This window comes from Carcharodon carcharias, chromosome 5, assembly GCF_017639515.1.
Source record: "Carcharodon carcharias isolate sCarCar2 chromosome 5, sCarCar2.pri, whole genome shotgun sequence".
NCBI lineage: Eukaryota > Metazoa > Chordata > Chondrichthyes > Lamniformes > Lamnidae > Carcharodon > Carcharodon carcharias.
The window spans coordinates 89,670,041-89,691,969 of NC_054471.1; the positions used below are offsets into that span (position 1 = coordinate 89,670,041).

General features: G+C 42.3%; 1 protein-coding gene across 1 annotated transcript; it reads left to right on the forward strand.

Moving 5' to 3' along the window:
* Positions 1–9,077: 9,077 nt before the first annotated feature.
* Positions 9,078–21,595, forward strand: LOC121277725 (dynein heavy chain; the record flags this gene model as incomplete). The annotated part of the gene is given in 5 exon segments (XM_041187361.1): positions 9,078–9,297; positions 9,383–9,633; positions 14,748–14,820; positions 14,885–15,387; positions 21,470–21,595. Coding segments are annotated over 5 exon segments (1,173 nt in total), but the record flags the coding sequence as incomplete, so codon positions are not given.
* Positions 21,596–21,929: the final 334 nt, after the last annotated feature.

Below are 21,929 nucleotides of genomic sequence, written 5' to 3' on the forward strand. Positions count from 1 at the left end.
AGTACTCACAACTCAGTACACAGTACTCACTACTCAGTACACATTACTCACTACTCAGTACACATTACTCACTACTCAGTACACAGTACTCAGTACACAGTACTCAGTACTCAGTACACAGTACTCAGGACACAATACACATTACTAAATAATCAGTACACAGTACTCAATACTCAGTACACAATACTCAATACTCATTACACAATACTCAATACTCAGTACACAGAACTCACTAGTCACTACTCTGTACACATTACTCACAACTCACTACTCAGTACACAGTACTAAGTGCACAGTATTCAATACTAAGTACACAGTACTCATACACAGTACTCACTACTCAGAACACATTACTCACTACTCAGTACACATTACTCACTACTCAGTACACAGTACTCAGTACACGGTACACAATAATCAGTACACAGTACTCAGTAAACAGTACTCACTACACACTACACATTACTCACTACTCAGTACACAATACTCAGTACACAGTACTCAATACGCAGTACACAATACTCAATACTCATTACACAATACTCAATACTCAGTACACAGAACTCACTAGTCACTACTCTGTACACATTACTCACAACTCACTACTCAGTACACAGTACTAAGTGCACAGTATTCAATACTAAGTACACAGTACTCAATACACAGTACTCACTACTCAGAACACATTACTCACTACTCAGTACACATTACTCACTACTCAGTACACAGTACTCAGTACACGGTACACAATAATCAGTACACAGTACTCAGTAAACAGTACTCACTACACACTACACATTACTCACTACTCAGTACACAATACTCAGTACACAGTACTCAATACGCAGTACACAGTACTCAGTACACAGTACTCACTACTCAGTACACAGTACACAATATTCAGTAAACAGTATTCACTACTCACTAAACAGTACTCACTACTCACTACTCAGTACACACTACTCACTACTCAATACTCAGTACACATTACTCACTACTCACTACTCAGTACACAGTACGCAATACACAGTACTCAATACTCAGTACACAGTACTCAATACACAGTACACAGTACTCACTACTCAGTACACAGTACTCACTACTCACTACTCAGTACTCATTACTCACTACTCAGTACTCATTACTCACTACTCAGTACACATTAATCTCTACTCAATACACAGTACTCAGTACACAGTACTCAGTACACAATACACAGTACTCAGTACACAGTACTCGCTACTCAGTACTCAGTACACAGTACTTAGTACACAGTACTCTCTACTCACTACTCAGTACACAGTACTCAGTACAAAGTACTAATTACTCACTATTCAGTACACAGTACTCACTACTCACTACTCAGTACACATTACTAACTTGCTCACTTCTCAGTACACAGTACTCAGTACACAGCACTCAACACTCAGTACACAGTAGTCAGCAAACAGTACTCACTACTCAGTAAACAGTACTCAATACTCAGTGCACAGTACTCGCTACTCACTACTCATTACACAGTACTAACTACAGTACACAGTACTCACTACTAACTACACAGAACTCAACACTCAGTACACAGTAGTCAGCAAACAGTACTCACTACTCAGTACACAGTAATCACTACTCACTACACAGTACTCACTACTCACTACCCAGTACACAGTACTCACTACACACTACTGAGTACATGTTACTCACTACTAAGTACAGAGTACTCAGTACACAGTACTCAATACTCAGTACTCAGTACACGGTACGCAGTACACAGTACTCAATACTCAGTACACAGTACTCACGACTCAGTACTCAGGTCACAGTACTCAGTACACATTACTCAATACGCAGTACAAAGTACTCAGTACACAGTACTCACTACTCAGTACACAGTACTCACTACTCATTTCACAGTACTCATTACTCACTAATCTACTCAGTACACAGCACTCACTACTCAGTACACACTACTCACTACACAGTACTCACTACTCAGTACACAGTACTCACTTCAGAGAACTCACTACTCAATACTCAGTACACAGTACTCACTACTCACTACTCAGTACTCAGTACTCAGTACTCACTACTCAGTACACAGTACTCACTACTCACGGCTCAGTACACAGTAGTCAGTACACAGAACTCAACACTCAGTACACAGCACTCAGCAAACAGTACTCACTACTCAGTACACAATACTCACTACTCACTACTCACTACACATTACTCACTACTCAGTACACAGTACTCACTACTCACTACTCAGTACACAGTACTCAGTACACAGTACTCACTACTCAGTACACAGTACTCACTACTCACTACTCAGTACACAGTACTCAGTACACAGTACTCACTACTCAGTACACAGTACTCAGTACACAGTACTCACTACACAGTACACAGTATTCACTATGCACTACACAGTATTCACTACTCACTACTCAGTACTCACTACTCAGTACACAATACTCACTAGTCACTACTCAGTACACGGCACTCAATACACAGAACTCAACACTAAGTACACAGTAGTCAGCAAACAGTACTCACTACTCAGTACACAGTACTCACAACTCATTACACAGTACTCTCTACTCACTACCCAGTACACAGTACTCACTACTCACTACTGAGTACACATTACTCAATACTCAGTACAGAGTACTCAATACAAAGTACTCTATACTCAGTACACAGTACTCAATACTCAGTACACAGTACCCAGTACAAAGGACACAGAACTCAGTACACATTACTGAATATGCAGTACAAAGTACTCAGTACACAGTACTCACTACTCAGTACACAGTACTCTCTACTCAGTACAGAGTACTCATTTCTCACTACACAGTACTCACTTCTCAGAATACAGTACTCAGTACACAGAATTCACTACTCAAGACACAGTGCTCAGTACTGACTACTCACTAGTCAGTACAGAGTACTCAGTACTCAGTACTCAATACTCAGTACTCAGTAAACAGTACTCAGTACACAGCACTCACAACTCAGTACACAGTACTCACTGCTCAGTACATAGTACTCACTACAAAATACTGAGTACACATTACTCACTACTCAGTACAGAATACTCAGTACCCAGTACTCAATACCCAGTACACAGTACTCAATACTCAGTAGACAGTACTTAGTACACAGTGCTCACTACTCAGTACACAGAACTCAATACTCAGTATACAGAACTCACTACTCACTACAAGTTACTCACTACTCAGAACACAGTGCTCACTACTCAGAACACAGTACTCTCTACTCAGAACACAGTACTCACTACTCAGAACACAGTACTCACTACACAGAACTCATTACTCAATACTCAGTACACAGTACTCACTACTCACTACTTAGTAGACAGTACTCACTACTCAGGACACAGTACTCACTACTCAGTACACAGTATACACTACGCACTACACAGTACTCACTACTCACTACTCAGTACACAGTACTCACTACTCAGTACACATTACTCACTACTCAGTACACATTACTCACTACTCAGTACACAGTATTCAATACTCAGTGCACAGTACTCAATACACAGTACTCACTACTCAGTACACAGTACTCAATACTCAGTACACAGTGCTCAGTACACAGTACTCAGTACACAGTACTCGCTACTCACTATGCATTACACAGTACTCACTACTCATTACACAGTACTCAATACTCAGTACACAGTACTCAGTACACAGTACTCGCTACACACTACGCATTACACAGTACTCACTACTCATTACACAGTACTCACTACTCAGTACATAGTACCCACTACACCCTACTCACTCACTACTCAGTACATATTACTCACTACTCAGTACTCAGTGCACAGCGCTCAGTACATAGTACTCAATACGCAGTACACAGTACACAGTACACTGAATGCAATACTCAGTACACAGTACTCACTACTCAGTACACAGTACTCATACTCAGTACACATTACTCACAACTCACTACTCAGTACACAGTACTCAGCGCACAGTACTCACTACTCAGTACACAGTGCTCAGGACAGAGAACTCACTACTCATTGCACAGTTCTCACTACAGTACACAGTATTCACTAGTCACTACACAGGACTCAGTACACAGTACACAGGACTCAGTACACAGTACACAGTACACAGGACTCAGTACTCATTACTCAGTACTCAGTACTCAGTACTCAGTACTCAGTACTCAGTACTCACTACACAGGACTCAGGACTCAGTGCACAGTACTGACTACTCACTACTCAGTACACATTACTCACTACTCAGTACACAGTACACAGTACTCAGTACACAGTACTCAATACTCAGTACATAGTACTCACTACACAGGACTCAGGACTCAGAACTCAGAACTCAGAATTTACTACTCACTACACAGGACTCACTACACAGGACTCAGGACTCAGGACACAGGACTCAGGACTCAGGACTCAGGACACAGGACTCAGGACTCACCTCACAGTACACAGGACTCAGTACACAGGACTCAGGACTCAGGACTCACTACACAGGACTCTGGACTCAGTACTCAGTACTCAGTACTCACTACACAGGACTCAGGACTCAGGACTCACTAATCACTACACAGGACTCAGGACTCAGGACTCAGTGCACAGTACTGACTACTCACTGCTCACTACTCAGTACACATTACTCACTACACAGTACACAGTAATCGGTACACAGTACTCAATACTCAGTACAAGTGCACAGTACTCAATACGCAGTACACAGCACTCAGTACACAATACTCAATGCTCAGTACTCAGTACACAGTAGTCAATACTGAGTACACAGTACTCACTACTCAGAACACATTACTCACTACTCAGTACTCAGTACACAGTACTCAGTACACAGTACTCACTACTCAGTACACAGTCTTCACTCTGCACTATACAGTACACATTACTCACTGCTCACTACTCAGTACACAGTACTCAGTACACAGTACTCACTACTCAGTACATAGTACTCACTACACAGTACACAGAACTCAATACTCAGGACAAAGTACTCACTACTCAGTACTCACTACTCAGTACACAGTACTCACTACTCAGTACATAGTACTCACTATTCAGTACACAGAACTCAATTCTCAGTACACAGTACTCACTACTCACTACTCAGTAGGCAGTACTCACTACTCAGTACACAATACTCACTACTCACTACACAGTACTCACTACTCAGAACACAGTAATCACTACTCAGAACACAGTACTCTCAACTCAGAACACAGTACTCACTACACAGAACTCATGATTCAATGCTCAGTACACAGTAATCATTACTCACTACTCAGTAGACAGTACTCACTACTCAGTACTCACTACTAACTACTCAGTACACAGTACTTACTACTCAGGACTCAGGACTCATTACACATGAAACAGGACTCACTTCAAAATACACAGCAATCAGTACTCAGTACACAGTATTCACTACGCACTACACAGTACTCACTACTCACTACTCAGTACTCACTACTCACTACTAACTACTCAGTACACAGTACTCACTACTCACGGCTCAGTACACAGTAGTCAGTACACAGAACTCAACACTCAGTATACAATACTCAGCAAACAGTACACAGTATTCACTATGCACAACACAGTACTCACTACTCACTACTCACTACCCAGTACACAGTACTCACTACTCACTACTCAGTACACATTACTCACTACTCAGTACACAGTACTCAGTACACAGTACTCAATACTCAGTACACAGTACTCAATACACAGTACTCACTACTCAGTACACAGTACTCAGTACACAGTACTCGCTACTCACTACTCATTACACAGTACTCACTACTCATTACACAGCACTCAATACTCAGTACACAGTACTCAGTACACAGTACTCAGTACACAGTACTCGCTACTCACTACTCATTACTCAGTACTCACTACTCATTACACAGTACTCACTACTCATTACACAGCACTCAATACTCAGTACACAGTACTCAGTACACAGTACTCAGTACACAGTACTCGCTACTCACTACTCATTACTCAGTACTCACTACTCATTACACAGTACTCGCTACTCAATACACAGTACCCACTACACCCAACTCACTACTCAGTACATATTACTCACTACTCAGTACTCAGTGCACAGCACTCAGTACATAGTACTCAATACGCAGTACACAGTACTCAGTACACAGTACGCAATAATCAGTACACAGTACTCACTACTCAGTACACAGTACTCACAGCTCACCACTCAGTACACAGTACACAGTGCACAGTACTCACTACTCGGTACACAGAACTCACTACCCAGTACACAGTACTCAATACTCAGTACACAGTACTCAGTACACAGTACTCGCTACTCACTACTCATTACTCAGTACTCACTACTCATTACACAGTACTCACTACTCAGTACACAGTACCCACTACACCCAACTCACTACTCAGTACATATTACTCACTACTCAGTACTCAGTGCACAGCACTCAGTACATAATACTCAATACGCAGTACACAGTACTCAGTACACAGTACGCAATACTCAGTACACAGTACTCACTACTCAGTACACAGTACTCACTACTCGCTACTCAGTACACATTACTCACAACTCACTACTCAGTACACAGTACACAGTGCACAGTACTCACCACTCAGGACACAGAACTCACTACTCATTACACAGTTCTCACTACTCAGTACACAGTATTCAATAGTCACTACACAGGACTCAGTACACAGTACACAGTACACAGGACTCAGTACTCAGTACTCAGTACTCACTACACAGGACTCAGGACTCACTACTCACTACACAGGACTCAGGACTCAGTGCACAGTACTGACTACTTACTACTCAGTACACATTACTCACTACTCAGTACACAGTACACAGTACTCAATACTCAGTACATAGTACTCACTACACAGGACTCAGCACTCAGGACTCAGAACTCAGAACTCAGAAGTCACTACTCACTACACAGGACTCAGGATTCAGGACTCACTACACAGGACTCAGGACTCAGGAAACAGGACTCAGGACTCACTACACAGGACTCAGGACTCAGTACTCTGGACTCAGTACTCAGTACTCACTACACAGGACTCAGGACTCACTACTCACTACACTGGACTCACGACTCAGGACTCAGGACTCAGGACTTAGGACTCAGGACTCAGGACTCAGTGCACAGTACTGACTACTCACTACTCAGTACACATTACTCACTACACAGTACACAGTACACAGTAATCGGTACACAGTACTCAATACTCAGTACACAGCACTCAGTACACAAACTCAATGCTCAGTACTCAGTAAACAGTAGTCAATACTGAGTACACAGTACTCACTACTCACAACACAGTACTCACAACTCACTACTCAGTACTCAGTACACAGAACTCAGTACACAGTACTCACTACTCAGTACACAGTCTTCACTCTGCACTACACAGTACTCACTATTCACTAAGTACACATTACTCACTGCTCACTACTCAGTACACAGTACTCACTACTCAGCACATAGTACTCACTACACAGTACACAAAACTCAATACTCAGGACACAGTACTCACTACTCAGTACACAGTACTCAGTAGGCAGTACTCACTACTCAGTACATAGTACTCACTACTCAGTACACAGTACGCAGTACACAGTACTCGCTACTCACTACTCATTACACAGTACTCACTACTCATTACACAGCACTCAATACTCAGTACACAGTACTCAGTACGCAGTACTCAGTACACAGTACTCGCTAAACACTACTCATTACTCAGTACTCACTACTCATTACACAGTACTCACTACTCAATACACAGTACCCACTACACCCAACTCACTACTCAGTACATATTACTCACTACTCAGTACTCAGTGCACAGCACTCAGTACATAGTACTCAATACGCACTACACAGTACTCAGTACACAGTACGCAATAATCAGTACACAGTACTCACTACTCAGTACACAGTACTAACAACTCACCACTCAGTACACAGTACACAGAGCACAGTACTCACTACTCGGTACACAGAACTCACTACCCAGTACACAGTACTCAATACTCAATACTCAGTACACAGTACTCAGTACACAGTACTCGCTACTCACTACTCATTACTCAGTACTCACTACTCATTACACAGTACTCACTACTCAGTACACAGTACCCACTACACCCAACTCACTACTCAGTACATATTACTCACTACTCAGTACTCAGTGCACAGCACTCAGTACATAATACTCAATACGCAGTACACAGTACTCAGTACACAGTACGCAATACTCAGTACACAGTACTCACTACTCAGTGCACAGTACTCACTACTCAGTACACAGTACTCACTACTCACTACTCAGTACACATTACTCACTACTCAGTAGGCAGTACTCACTACTCAGTACACAGTACTCACTACTCAATACACAGTACTCACTACTCAGAACACAGTAATAACTACTCAGAACACAGTACTCACTACTCAGAACACAGTACTCACTACACAGAACTCACTACTCAATGCTCAGTACAAAGTAATCACTACTCACTACTCAGTAGACAGTACTCACTACTCAGTACTCAGTACTCACTACTAAACTACTCAGTACACAGTACTCACTACTCAGGATTCAGGACTCATTACACAGGGCACAGGACTCACCTCAAAATACACTGTACTCAGTACACAGTATTCACTACGCACTACACAGTACTCAATACTCACTACTCAGTACTCAATACTCACGGCTCAGTACACAGTAGTCAGTACACAGAACTCAACACTCAGTATACAATACTCAGCAAACAGTACACAGTATTCACAATGCACTACACAGTACTCACTACTCACTACTCAGTATACATTACTCACTACACAGAACACAGTACGCAATACTCACTACTCAGTACACAGTACTCACTACTCAATACTGAGTACACATTACTCACTAGACAGTACAGAGTACTCAAAACTCAGTACACAGTAAGCAGTACTCAGTAAACCGTACTCAGTACACAGTACACAGTACTCAGTACTCAGTACTCAGTACACAGTACACAGTACACAGTACTCAGTACACAGTACGCAGTACACAGTACTCAGTACACAGTACTCAGCACTCAGTACACAGTACTCAGTACACAGCACTCAGTACTCAGTACACAGTACTCAGTACAGAGTACACAGTACACAGTACCCAGTACACAGTACACAGTACTCAGTACACAGTACCCAGTACACAGTACTCAGTACTCAGTACTCAGTGCTCAGTACTCAGTACACAGTACTCAGTACTCAGTACACAGTACTCAGCACTCAGTACACAGTATTCAGGACACAGTACTCAGTACTCAGTACACAGTACACAGTACTCAGTACACAGTACTCAGTACACAATACTCAGTACACAGTACTCAGTACACAGTATTCAGTACACTGTACTCAGTACACAGTACTCAGCACTCAGTACACAGCACTCAGGACACAGTACTCAGTACTCAGTACACAGTATTCAGTGCACAATACTCAGTACACAGTACTCAGTACACAGTACTCAGTACACAGTACTCAGCACTCAGTACACAGTACTCAGGACACAGTACTCAGTACTCAGTACTCAGTACACAGTACTCAGTACACAGTACCCAGTACACAGTACTCAGTACTCAGTACACAGTACTCAGTACTCAGTACTCAGTACACAGTAATCAGCACTCAGTACACAGTACTCAGGACACAGTACTCAGTACTCAGTACTCAGTACACAGTACACTGTACACAGTACACAGTACTCAGTACACAGTACTCAGCACTCAGTACACAGTACTCAGTACACAGTACTAAGTTCTCAGTACACAATCTTCACTCTGCACTACACAGTACTCACTATTCACTACTCAGTACACATTACTCACTGCTCACTACTCAGTACACAGTACTCAGTACACAGTACTCAGTACCCAGTACACAGTAAACAGTACACAGCACTCAGTACTCAGTACACAGTACTCAGTACACAGTACACAGTACTCAGTACACAGTAGTCAGCACTCAGTACACAGTACTCAGTACACAGTACTCAGAACTCAGTAATCAGTACTCAGTATACAGTACACAGTACTCAGAACTCAGTAATCAGTACTCAGTATACAGTACACAGTACTCAGTACACAGTACCCAGTTCCCAGTACACAGTACACAGTATTCAGTACTCAGTACTCAGTACTCAGTACTCAGCACCCAGTACACAGTACACAGTACTCAGTACACAGTACACAGTACTCAGTACACAGTACTAACTACTCAGTACACAGTACTCAGTACACAGTACACAGTACTCACTGCTCAGTACTCAGTACTCACTACTCAATACACAGTACTCACTACTCAGAACACAGTAATAACTACTCAGAACACAGTACTCACTACTCAGAACACAGTACTCACTACACAGAACTCACTATTCAATGCTCAGTACAAAGTAATCACTACTCACTACTCAGTAGACAGTACTCACTAGTCAGTACTCAGTACTCACTACTAACTACTCAGTAAACAGTACTAACTACTCAGGATTCAGGACTCATTACACAGGGCACAGGACTCACCTCAAAATAAACAGCACTCAGTACACAGTATTCACTACGCACTACACAGTCCTCACTACTCACTACTCAGTACTCACTACTAACTACTCAGTACACAGTACTCACTACTCACTGCTCACTGCTCAGTACACAGTAGTCAGTACACAGAACTCAACACTCAGTATACAATACTCAGCAAACAGTACACAGTATTCACAATGCACTACACATTACTCACTACTCAGTACACAGTACGCAATAATCACTACTCAGTACACAGTACTCACTACTCAATACTGAGTACACATTACTCACTAGACATTACAGAGTACTCAGCACTCAATACACAGTACTCAGTAGTCAGTAAACAGTACTCAGTACACAGTACACAGTACTCAGTATTCAGTACACAGTACTCAGTACACATTACTCAGCGTCAGTACACAGTACTCAGTAAACAGTACTCAGTACTCAGTACTCAGTACACAGTACTCAGTACTCAGTACACAGTACTCAGTACACAGTACTCAGTACTCAGCACTCAGTACACAGCACTCAGCACTCAGCACTCAGCACTCAGTACACAGTACTCAGTACACAGTGCTAAGTAGACAGTACACAGTACCCAGTACACAGTACTCAGTACACAGTACACAGAACTCAGTACACAGTACTCACTACTCAGTACACAGTCTTCACTCTGCACTACACAGTACACATTACTCACTGCTCACTACTCAGTACACAGTACTCAGTACACAGTACTCACTACTCAGTACATAGTACTCACTACACAGTACACAGAACTCAATACTCAGGACAAAGTACTCACTACTCAGTACTCACTACTCAGTACACAGTACTCACTACTCAGTACATAGTACTCACTATTCAGTACACAGAACGCAAGTCTCAGTACACAGTACTCACTACTCACTACTCAGTAGGCAGTACTCACTACTCAGTACACAATACTCACTACTCACTACACAGTACTCACTACTCAGAACACAGTAATCACTACTCAGAACACAGTACTCTCTACTCAGAACACAGTACTCACTACACAGAACTCACGACTCAATGCTCAGTACACAGTAATCATTACTCACTACTCAGTAGAGAGTACTCACTACTCAGTACTCACTACTAACTATTCAGTACACAGTACTCACTACTCAGGACTCAGGACTCATTACACATGAAACAGGACTCACTTCAAAATACACAGTAATCAGTACTCAGTACACAGTATTCACTACGCACTACACAGTACTCACTACTCACTACTCAGTACTCACTACTCACTACTAACTACTCAGTACACAGTACTCACTACTCACGGCTCAGTACACAGTAGTCAGTACACAGAACTCAACACTCAGTATACAATACTCAGCAAACAGTACACAGTATTCACTATGCACAACACAGTACTCACTACTCACTACTCAGTACACAGTACTCAGTACACAGTACTCGCTACTCACTACTCATTACACAGTACTCACTACTCATTACACAGCACTCAATACTCAGTACACAGTACTCAGTACACAGTACTCAGTACACAGTACTCGCTACTCACTACTCATTACTCAGTACTCACTACTCATTACACAGTACTCACTACTCAATACACAGTACCCACTACACCCAACTCACTACTCAGTACATATTACTCACTACTCAGTACTCAGTGCACAGCACTCAGTACATAGTACTCAATACGCACTACACAGTACTCAGTACACAGTACGCAATAATCAGTACACAGTACTCACTACTCAGTACACAGTACTCACAACTCACCACTCAGTACACAGTACACAGTGCACAGTACTCACTACTCGGTACACAGAACTCACTACCCAGTACACAGTACTCAATACTCAATACTCAGTACACAGTACTCAGTACACAGTACTCACTACTCAGTACATAGTACACACTACACAGTACACAGAACTCAATACTCAGGACAAAGTACTCACTACTCAGTACTCACTACTCAGTACACAGTACTCACTACTCAGTACATAGTACTCACTATTCAGTACACAGAACTCAATTCTCAGTACACAGTACTCACTACTCACTACTCAGTAGGCAGTACTCACTACTCAGTACACAATACTCACTACTCACTACACAGTACTCACTACTCAGAAAACAGTAATCACTACTCAGAACACAGTACTCTCAACTCAGAACACAGTACTCACTACACAGAACTCATGATTCAATGCTCAGTACACAGTAATCATTACTCACTACTCAGTAGACAGTACTCACTACTCAGTACTCACTACTAACTACTCAGTACACAGTACTCACTACTCAGGACTCAGGACTCATTACACATGAAACAGGACTCACTTCAAAATACACAGTAATCAGTACTCAGTACACAGTATTCACTACGCACTACACAGTACTCACTACTCACTACTCACTACTAACTACTCAGTACACAGTACTCACTACTCACGGCTCAGTACACAGTAGTCAGTACACAGAACTCAACACTCAGTATACAATACTCAGCAAACAGTACACAGTATTCACTATGCACAACACAGTACTCACTACTCACTACTCAGTACACAGCACTCAATACTCAGTACACAGTACTCAGTACGCAGTACTCAGTACACAGTACTCGCTAAACACTACTCATTACTCAGTACTCACTACTCATTACACAGTACTCACTACTCAATACACAGTACCCACTACACCCAACTCACTACTCAGTACATATTACTCACTACTCAGTACTCAGTGCACAGCACTCAGTACATAGTACTCAATACGCACTACACAGTACTCAGTACACAGTACGCAATAATCAGTACACAGTACTCACTACTCAGTACACAGTACTAACAACTCACCACTCAGTACACAGTACACAGAGCACAGTACTCACTACTCGGTACACAGAACTCACTACCCAGTACACAGTACTCAATACTCAATACTCAGTACACAGTACTCAGTACACAGTACTCGCTACTCACTACTCATTACTCAGTACTCACTACTCATTACACAGTACTCACTACTCAGTACACAGTACCCACTACACCCAACTCACTACTCAGTACATATTACTCACTACTCAGTACTCAGTGCACAGCACTCAGTACATAATACTCAATACGCAGTACACAGTACTCAGTACACAGTACGCAATACTCAGTACACAGTACTCACTACTCAGTGCACAGTACTCACTACTCAGTACACAGTACTCACTACTCACTACTCAGTACACATTACTCACTACTCAGTAGGCAGTACTCACTACTCAGTACACAGTACTCACTACTCAATACACAGTACTCACTACTCAGAACACAGTAATAACTACTCAGAACACAGTACTCACTACTCAGAACACAGTACTCACTACACAGAACTCACTACTCAATGCTCAGTACAAAGTAATCACTACTCACTACTCAGTAGACAGTACTCACTACTCAGTACTCAGTACTCACTACTAAACTACTCAGTACACAGTACTCACTACTCAGGATTCAGGACTCATTACACAGGGCACAGGACTCACCTCAAAATACACTGTACTCAGTACACAGTATTCACTACGCACTACACAGTACTCAATACTCACTACTCAGTACTCAATACTCACGGCTCAGTACACAGTAGTCAGTACACAGAACTCAACACTCAGTATACAATACTCAGCAAACAGTACACAGTATTCACAATGCACTACACAGTACTCACTACTCACTACTCAGTATACATTACTCACTACACAGAACACAGTACGCAATACTCACTACTCAGTACACAGTACTCACTACTCAATACTGAGTACACATTACTCACTAGACAGTACAGAGTACTCAAAACTCAGTACACAGTAAGCAGTACTCAGTAAACCGTACTCAGTACACAGTACACAGTACTCAGTACTCAGTACTCAGTACACAGTACACAGTACACAGTACTCAGTACACAGTACGCAGTACACAGTACTCAGTACACAGTACTCAGCACTCAGTACACAGTACTCAGTACACAGCACTCAGTACTCAGTACACAGTACTCAGTACAGAGTACACAGTACACAGTACCCAGTACACAGTACACAGTACTCAGTACACAGTACCCAGTACACAGTACTCAGTACTCAGTACTCAGTGCTCAGTACTCAGTACACAGTACTCAGTACTCAGTACACAGTACTCAGCACTCAGTACACAGTATTCAGGACACAGTACTCAGTACTCAGTACACAGTACACAGTACTCAGTACACAGTACTCAGTACACAATACTCAGTACACAGTACTCAGTACACAGTATTCAGTACACTGTACTCAGTACACAGTACTCAGCACTCAGTACACAGCACTCAGGACACAGTACTCAGTACTCAGTACACAGTATTCAGTGCACAATACTCAGTACACAGTACTCAGTACACAGTACTCAGTACACAGTACTCAGCACTCAGTACACAGTACTCAGGACACAGTACTCAGTACTCAGTACTCAGTACACAGTACTCAGTACACAGTACCCAGTACACAGTACTCAGTACTCAGTACACAGTACTCAGTACTCAGTACTCAGTACACAGTAATCAGCACTCAGTACACAGTACTCAGGACACAGTACTCAGTACTCAGTACTCAGTACACAGTACACTGTACACAGTACACAGTACTCAGTACACAGTACTCAGCACTCAGTACACAGTACTCAGTACACAGTACTAAGTTCTCAGTACACAGTCTTCACTCTGCACTACACAGTACTCACTATTCACTACTCAGTACACATTACTCACTGCTCACTACTCAGTACACAGTACTCAGTACACAGTACTCAGTACCCAGTACACAGTAAACAGTACACAGCACTCAGTACTCAGTACACAGTACTCAGTACACAGTACACAGTACTCAGTACACAGTAGTCAGCACTCAGTACACAGTACTCAGTACACAGTACTCAGAACTCAGTAATCAGTACTCAGTATACAGTACACAGTACTCAGAACTCAGTAATCAGTACTCAGTATACAGTACACAGTACTCAGTACACAGTACCCAGTTCCCAGTACACAGTACACAGTATTCAGTACTCAGTACTCAGTACTCAGTACTCAGCACCCAGTACACAGTACACAGTACTCAGTACACAGTACACAGTACTCAGTACACAGTACTAACTACTCAGTACACAGTACTCAGTACACAGTACACAGTACTCACTGCTCAGTACACAGTACTCACTACTCAATACACAGTACTCACTACTCAGAACACAGTAATAACTACTCAGAACACAGTACTCACTACTCAGAACACAGTACTCACTACACAGAACTCACTATTCAATGCTCAGTACAAAGTAATCACTACTCACTACTCAGTAGACAGTACTCACTAGTCAGTACTCAGTACTCACTACTAACTACTCAGTAAACAGTACTAACTACTCAGGATTCAGGACTCATTACACAGGGCACAGGACTCACCTCAAAATAAACAGCACTCAGTACACAGTATTCACTACGCACTACACAGTCCTCACTACTCACTACTCAGTACTCACTACTAACTACTCAGTACACAGTACTCACTACTCACTGCTCAGTACACAGTAGTCAGTACACAGAACTCAACACTCAGTATACAATACTCAGCAAACAGTACACAGTATTCACAATGCACTACACATTACTCACTACTCAGTACACAGTACGCAATAATCACTACTCAGTACACAGTACTCACTACTCAATACTGAGTACACATTACTCACTAGACATTACAGAGTACTCAGCACTCAATACACAGTACTCAGTAGTCAGTAAACAGTACTCAGTACACAGTACACAGTACTCAGTATTCAGTACACAGTACTCAGTACACATTACTCAGCGTCAGTACACAGTACTCAGTAAACAGTACTCAGTACTCAGTACTCAGTACACAGTACTCAGTACTCAGTACACAGTACTCAGTACACAGTACTCAGTACTCAGCACTCAGTACACAGCACTCAGCACTCAGCACTCAGCACTCAGTACACAGTACTCAGTACACAGTGCTAAGTAGACAGTACACAGTACCCAGTACACAGTACTCAGTACACAGTACACAGAACTCAGTACACAGTACTCACTACTCAGTACACAGTCTTCACTCTGCACTACACAGTACACATTACTCACTGCTCACTACTCAGTACACAGTACTCAGTACACAGTACTCACTACTCAGTACATAGTACTCACTACACAGTACACAGAACTCAATACTCAGGACAAAGTACTCACTACTCAGTACTCACTACTCAGTACACAGTACTCACTACTCAGTACATAGTACTCACTATTCAGTACACAGAACTCAAGTCTCAGTACACAGTACTCACTACTCACTACTCAGTAGGCAGTACTCACTACTCAGTACACAATACTCACTACTCACTACACAGTACTCACTACTCAGAACACAGTAATCACTACTCAGAACACAGTACTCTCTACTCAGAACACAGTACTCACTACACAGAACTCACGACTCAATGCTCAGTACACAGTAATCATTACTCACTACTCAGTAGAGAGTACTCACTACTCAGTACTCACTACTAACTATTCAGTACACAGTACTCACTACTCAGGACTCAGGACTCATTACACATGAAACAGGACTCACTTCAAAATACACAGTAATCAGTACTCAGTACACAGTATTCACTACGCACTACACAGTACTCACTACTCACTACTCAGTACTCACTACTCACTACTAACTACTCAGTACACAGTACTCACTACTCACGGCTCAGTACACAGTAGTCAGTACACAGAACTCAACACTCAGTATACAATACTCAGCAAACAGTACACAGTATTCACTATGCACAACACAGTACTCACTACTCACTACTCAGTACACAGTACTCAGTACACAGTACTCGCTACTCACTACTCATTACACAGTACTCACTACTCATTACACAGCACTCAATACTCAGTACACAGTACTCAGTACACAGTACTCAGTACACAGTACTCGCTACTCACTACTCATTACTCAGTACTCACTACTCATTACACAGTACTCACTACTCAATACACAGTACCCACTACACCCAACTCACTACTCAGTACATATTACTCACTACTCAGTACTCAGTGCACAGCACTCAGTACATAGTACTCAATACGCACTACACAGTACTCAGTACACAGTACGCAATAATCAGTACACAGTACTCACTACTCAGTACACAGTACTCACAACTCACCACTCAGTACACAGTACACAGTGCACAGTACTCACTACTCGGTACACAGAACTCACTACCCAGTACACAGTACTCAATACTCAATACTCAGTACACAGTACTCAGTACACAGTACTCACTACTCAGTACATAGTACACACTACACAGTACACAGAACTCAATACTCAGGACAAAGTACTCACTACTCAGTACTCACTACTCAGTACACAGTACTCACTACTCAGTACATAGTACTCACTATTCAGTACACAGAACTCAATTCTCAGTACACAGTACTCACTACTCACTACTCAGTAGGCAGTACTCACTACTCAGTACACAATACTCACTACTCACTACACAGTACTCACTACTCAGAAAACAGTAATCACTACTCAGAACACAGTACTCTCAACTCAGAACACAGTACTCACTACACAGAACTCATGATTCAATGCTCAGTACACAGTAATCATTACTCACTACTCAGTAGACAGTACTCACTACTCAGTACTCACTACTAACTACTCAGTACACAGTACTCACTACTCAGGACTCAGGACTCATTACACATGAAACAGGACTCACTTCAAAATACACAGTAATCAGTACTCAGTACACAGTATTCACTACGCACTACACAGTACTCACTACTCACTACTCAGTACTCACTACTCACTACTAACTACTCAGTACACAGTACTCACTACTCACGGCTCAGTACACAGTAGTCAGTACACAGAACTCAACACTCAGTATACAATACTCAGCAAACAGTACACAGTATTCACTATGCACAACACAGTACTCACTACTCACTACTCAGTACACATTACTCACTACTCAGTACACAGTACTCAGTACACAGTACTCAATACTCAGTACACAGTACTCAATACACAGTACTCACTACTCAGTACACAGTACTCAGTACACAGTACTCGCTACTCACTACTCATTACACAGTACTCACTACTCATTACACAGCACTCAATACTCAATACACAGTACCCACTACACGCAACTCACTACTCAGTACATATTACTCACTACTCAGTACTCAGTGCACAGCACTCAGTACATAGTACTCAATACGCACTACACAGTACTCAGTACACAGTACGCAATAATCAGTACACAGTACTCACTACTCAGTACACAGTACTCACAACTCACCACTCAGTACACAGTACACAGTGCACAGTACTCACTACTCGGTACACAGAACTCACTACCCAGTACACAGTACTCAATACTCAATACTCAGTACACAGTACTCACTACTCAGTACTCAGTACACAGTACTCGCTACTCACTACTCATTACTCAGTACTCACTACTCAGTATACAGTACCCACTACACCCAACTCACTACTCAGTACATATTACTCACTACTCAGTACTCAGTGCACAGCACTCAGTACATAATACTCAATACGCAGTACACAGTACTCAGTACACAGTACGCAATACTCAGTACACAGTACTCACTACTCAGTACACAGTACTCACTACTCAGTACACAGTACTCACTACTCACTACTCAGTACACATTACTCACAACTCACTACTCAGTACACAGTACACAGTGCACAGTACTCACCACTCAGGACACAGAACTCACTACTCATTACACAGTTCTCACTACTCAGTACACAGTATTCAATAGTCACTACACAGGACTCAGTACACAGTACACAGTACACAGGACTCAGTACTCAGTACTCAGTACTCAGTACTCACTACACAGGACTCAGGACTCACTACTCACTACACAGGACTCAGGGCTCAGTGCACAGTACTGACTACTTACTACTCAGTACACATAACTCACTACTCAGTACACAGTACACAGTACTCAGTACACAGTACTCAATACTCAGTACATAGTACTCACTACACAGGACTCAGCACTCAGGACTCAGAACTCAGAACTCAGAAGTCACTGCTCACTACACAGGACTCAGGATTCAGGACTCACTACACAGGACTCAGGACTCAGGAAACAGGACTCAGGACTCACTACACAGGACTCAGTACTCTGGACTCAGTACTCAGTACTCACTACACAGGACTCAGGACTCACTACTCACTACACTGGACTCACGACTCAGGACTCAGGACTTAGGACTCAGGACTCAGTGCACAGTACTGACTACTCACTACTCAGTACACATTACTAACTACACAGTACACAGTACACAGTACACAGTACACAGTAATCGGTACACAGTACTCAATACTCAGTACACAGTACTAAATACTCAGTACACAGCACTCAGTACACAAACTCAATGCTCAGTACTCAGTAAACAGTAGTCAATACTGAGTACACAGTACTCACTACTCACAACACAGTACTCACAACTCACTACTCAGTACACATTACTCACTACTCAGTACTCAGTACACAGAACTCAGTACACAGTACTCACTACTCAGTACACAGTCTTCACTCTGCACTACACAGTACTCACTATTCACTACTCAGTACACATTACTCACTGCTCACTACTCAGTACACAGTACTCACTACTCAGCACATAGTACTCACCACACAGTACACAGAACTCAATACTCAGGACACAGTACTCACTACTCAGTACACAGTACTCAGTACACAGTATTCACTACTCAGTACATAGTACTCACTACTCAGTACACAGAACTCAATACTCAGTACACAGTACTCACTACTCACTACTCAGTAGGCAGTACTCACTACTCAGTACACAGTACTCACTACTCAGTACACAGTACTCAGTACACAGTACTCAGTACACAGTACACAGTACTCAGTACACAGTACTCAGTACTCATTACACAGCACTCAATACTCAGTACACAGTACTCAGTACACAGTACTCAGTACACAGTACTCGCTACTCACTACTCATTACTCAGTACTCACTACTCATTACACAGTACTCACTACTCAATACACAGTACCCACTACACCCAACTCACTACTCAGTACATATTACTCACTACTCAGTACTCAGTGCACAGCACTCAGTACATAGTACACAATACGCACTACACAGTACTCAGTACACAGTACGCAATAATCAGTACACAGTACTCACTACTCAGTACACAGTACTCACAACTCACCACTCAGTACACAGTACACAGTGCACAGTACACATTACTCACAACTCACTACTCAGTACACAGTACACAGTGCACAGTACTCACCACTCAGGACACAGAACTCACTACTCATTACACAGTTCTCACTACTCAGTACACAGTATTCAATAGCCACTACACAGGACTCAGTACACAGTACACAGTACACAGGACTCAGTACTCAGTACTCAGTACTCACTACACAGGACTCAGGACTCACTACTCACTACACAGGACTCAGGACTCAGTGCACAGTACTGACTACTTACTACTCAGTACACATTACTCACTACTCAGTACACAGTACACAGTACTCAGTACACAGTACTCAATACTCAGTACATAGTACTCACTACACAGGACTCAGCACTCAGGACTCAGAACTCAGAACTCAGAAGTCACTACTCACTACACAGGACTCAGGATTCAGGACTCACTACACAGGACTCAGGACTCAGGAAACAGGACTCAGGACTCACTACACAGGACTCAGGACTCACTACTCACTACACTGGACTCACGACTCAGGACTCAGGACTTAGGACTCAGGACTCAGGACTCAGTGCACAGTACTGACTACTCACTACTCAGTACACATTACTCACTACACAGTACACAGTCCACAGTACACAGTAATCGGTACACAGTACTCAATACTCAGTACACAGTACTAAATACTCAGTACACAGCACTCAGTACACAAACTCAATGCTCAGTACTCAGTAAACAGTAGTCAATACTGAGTACACAGTACTCAATACTCACAACACAGTACTCACAACTCACTACTCAGTACACATTACTCACTACTCAGTACTCAGTACACAGAACTCAGTACACAGTACTCACTACTCAGTACACAGTCTTCACTCTGCA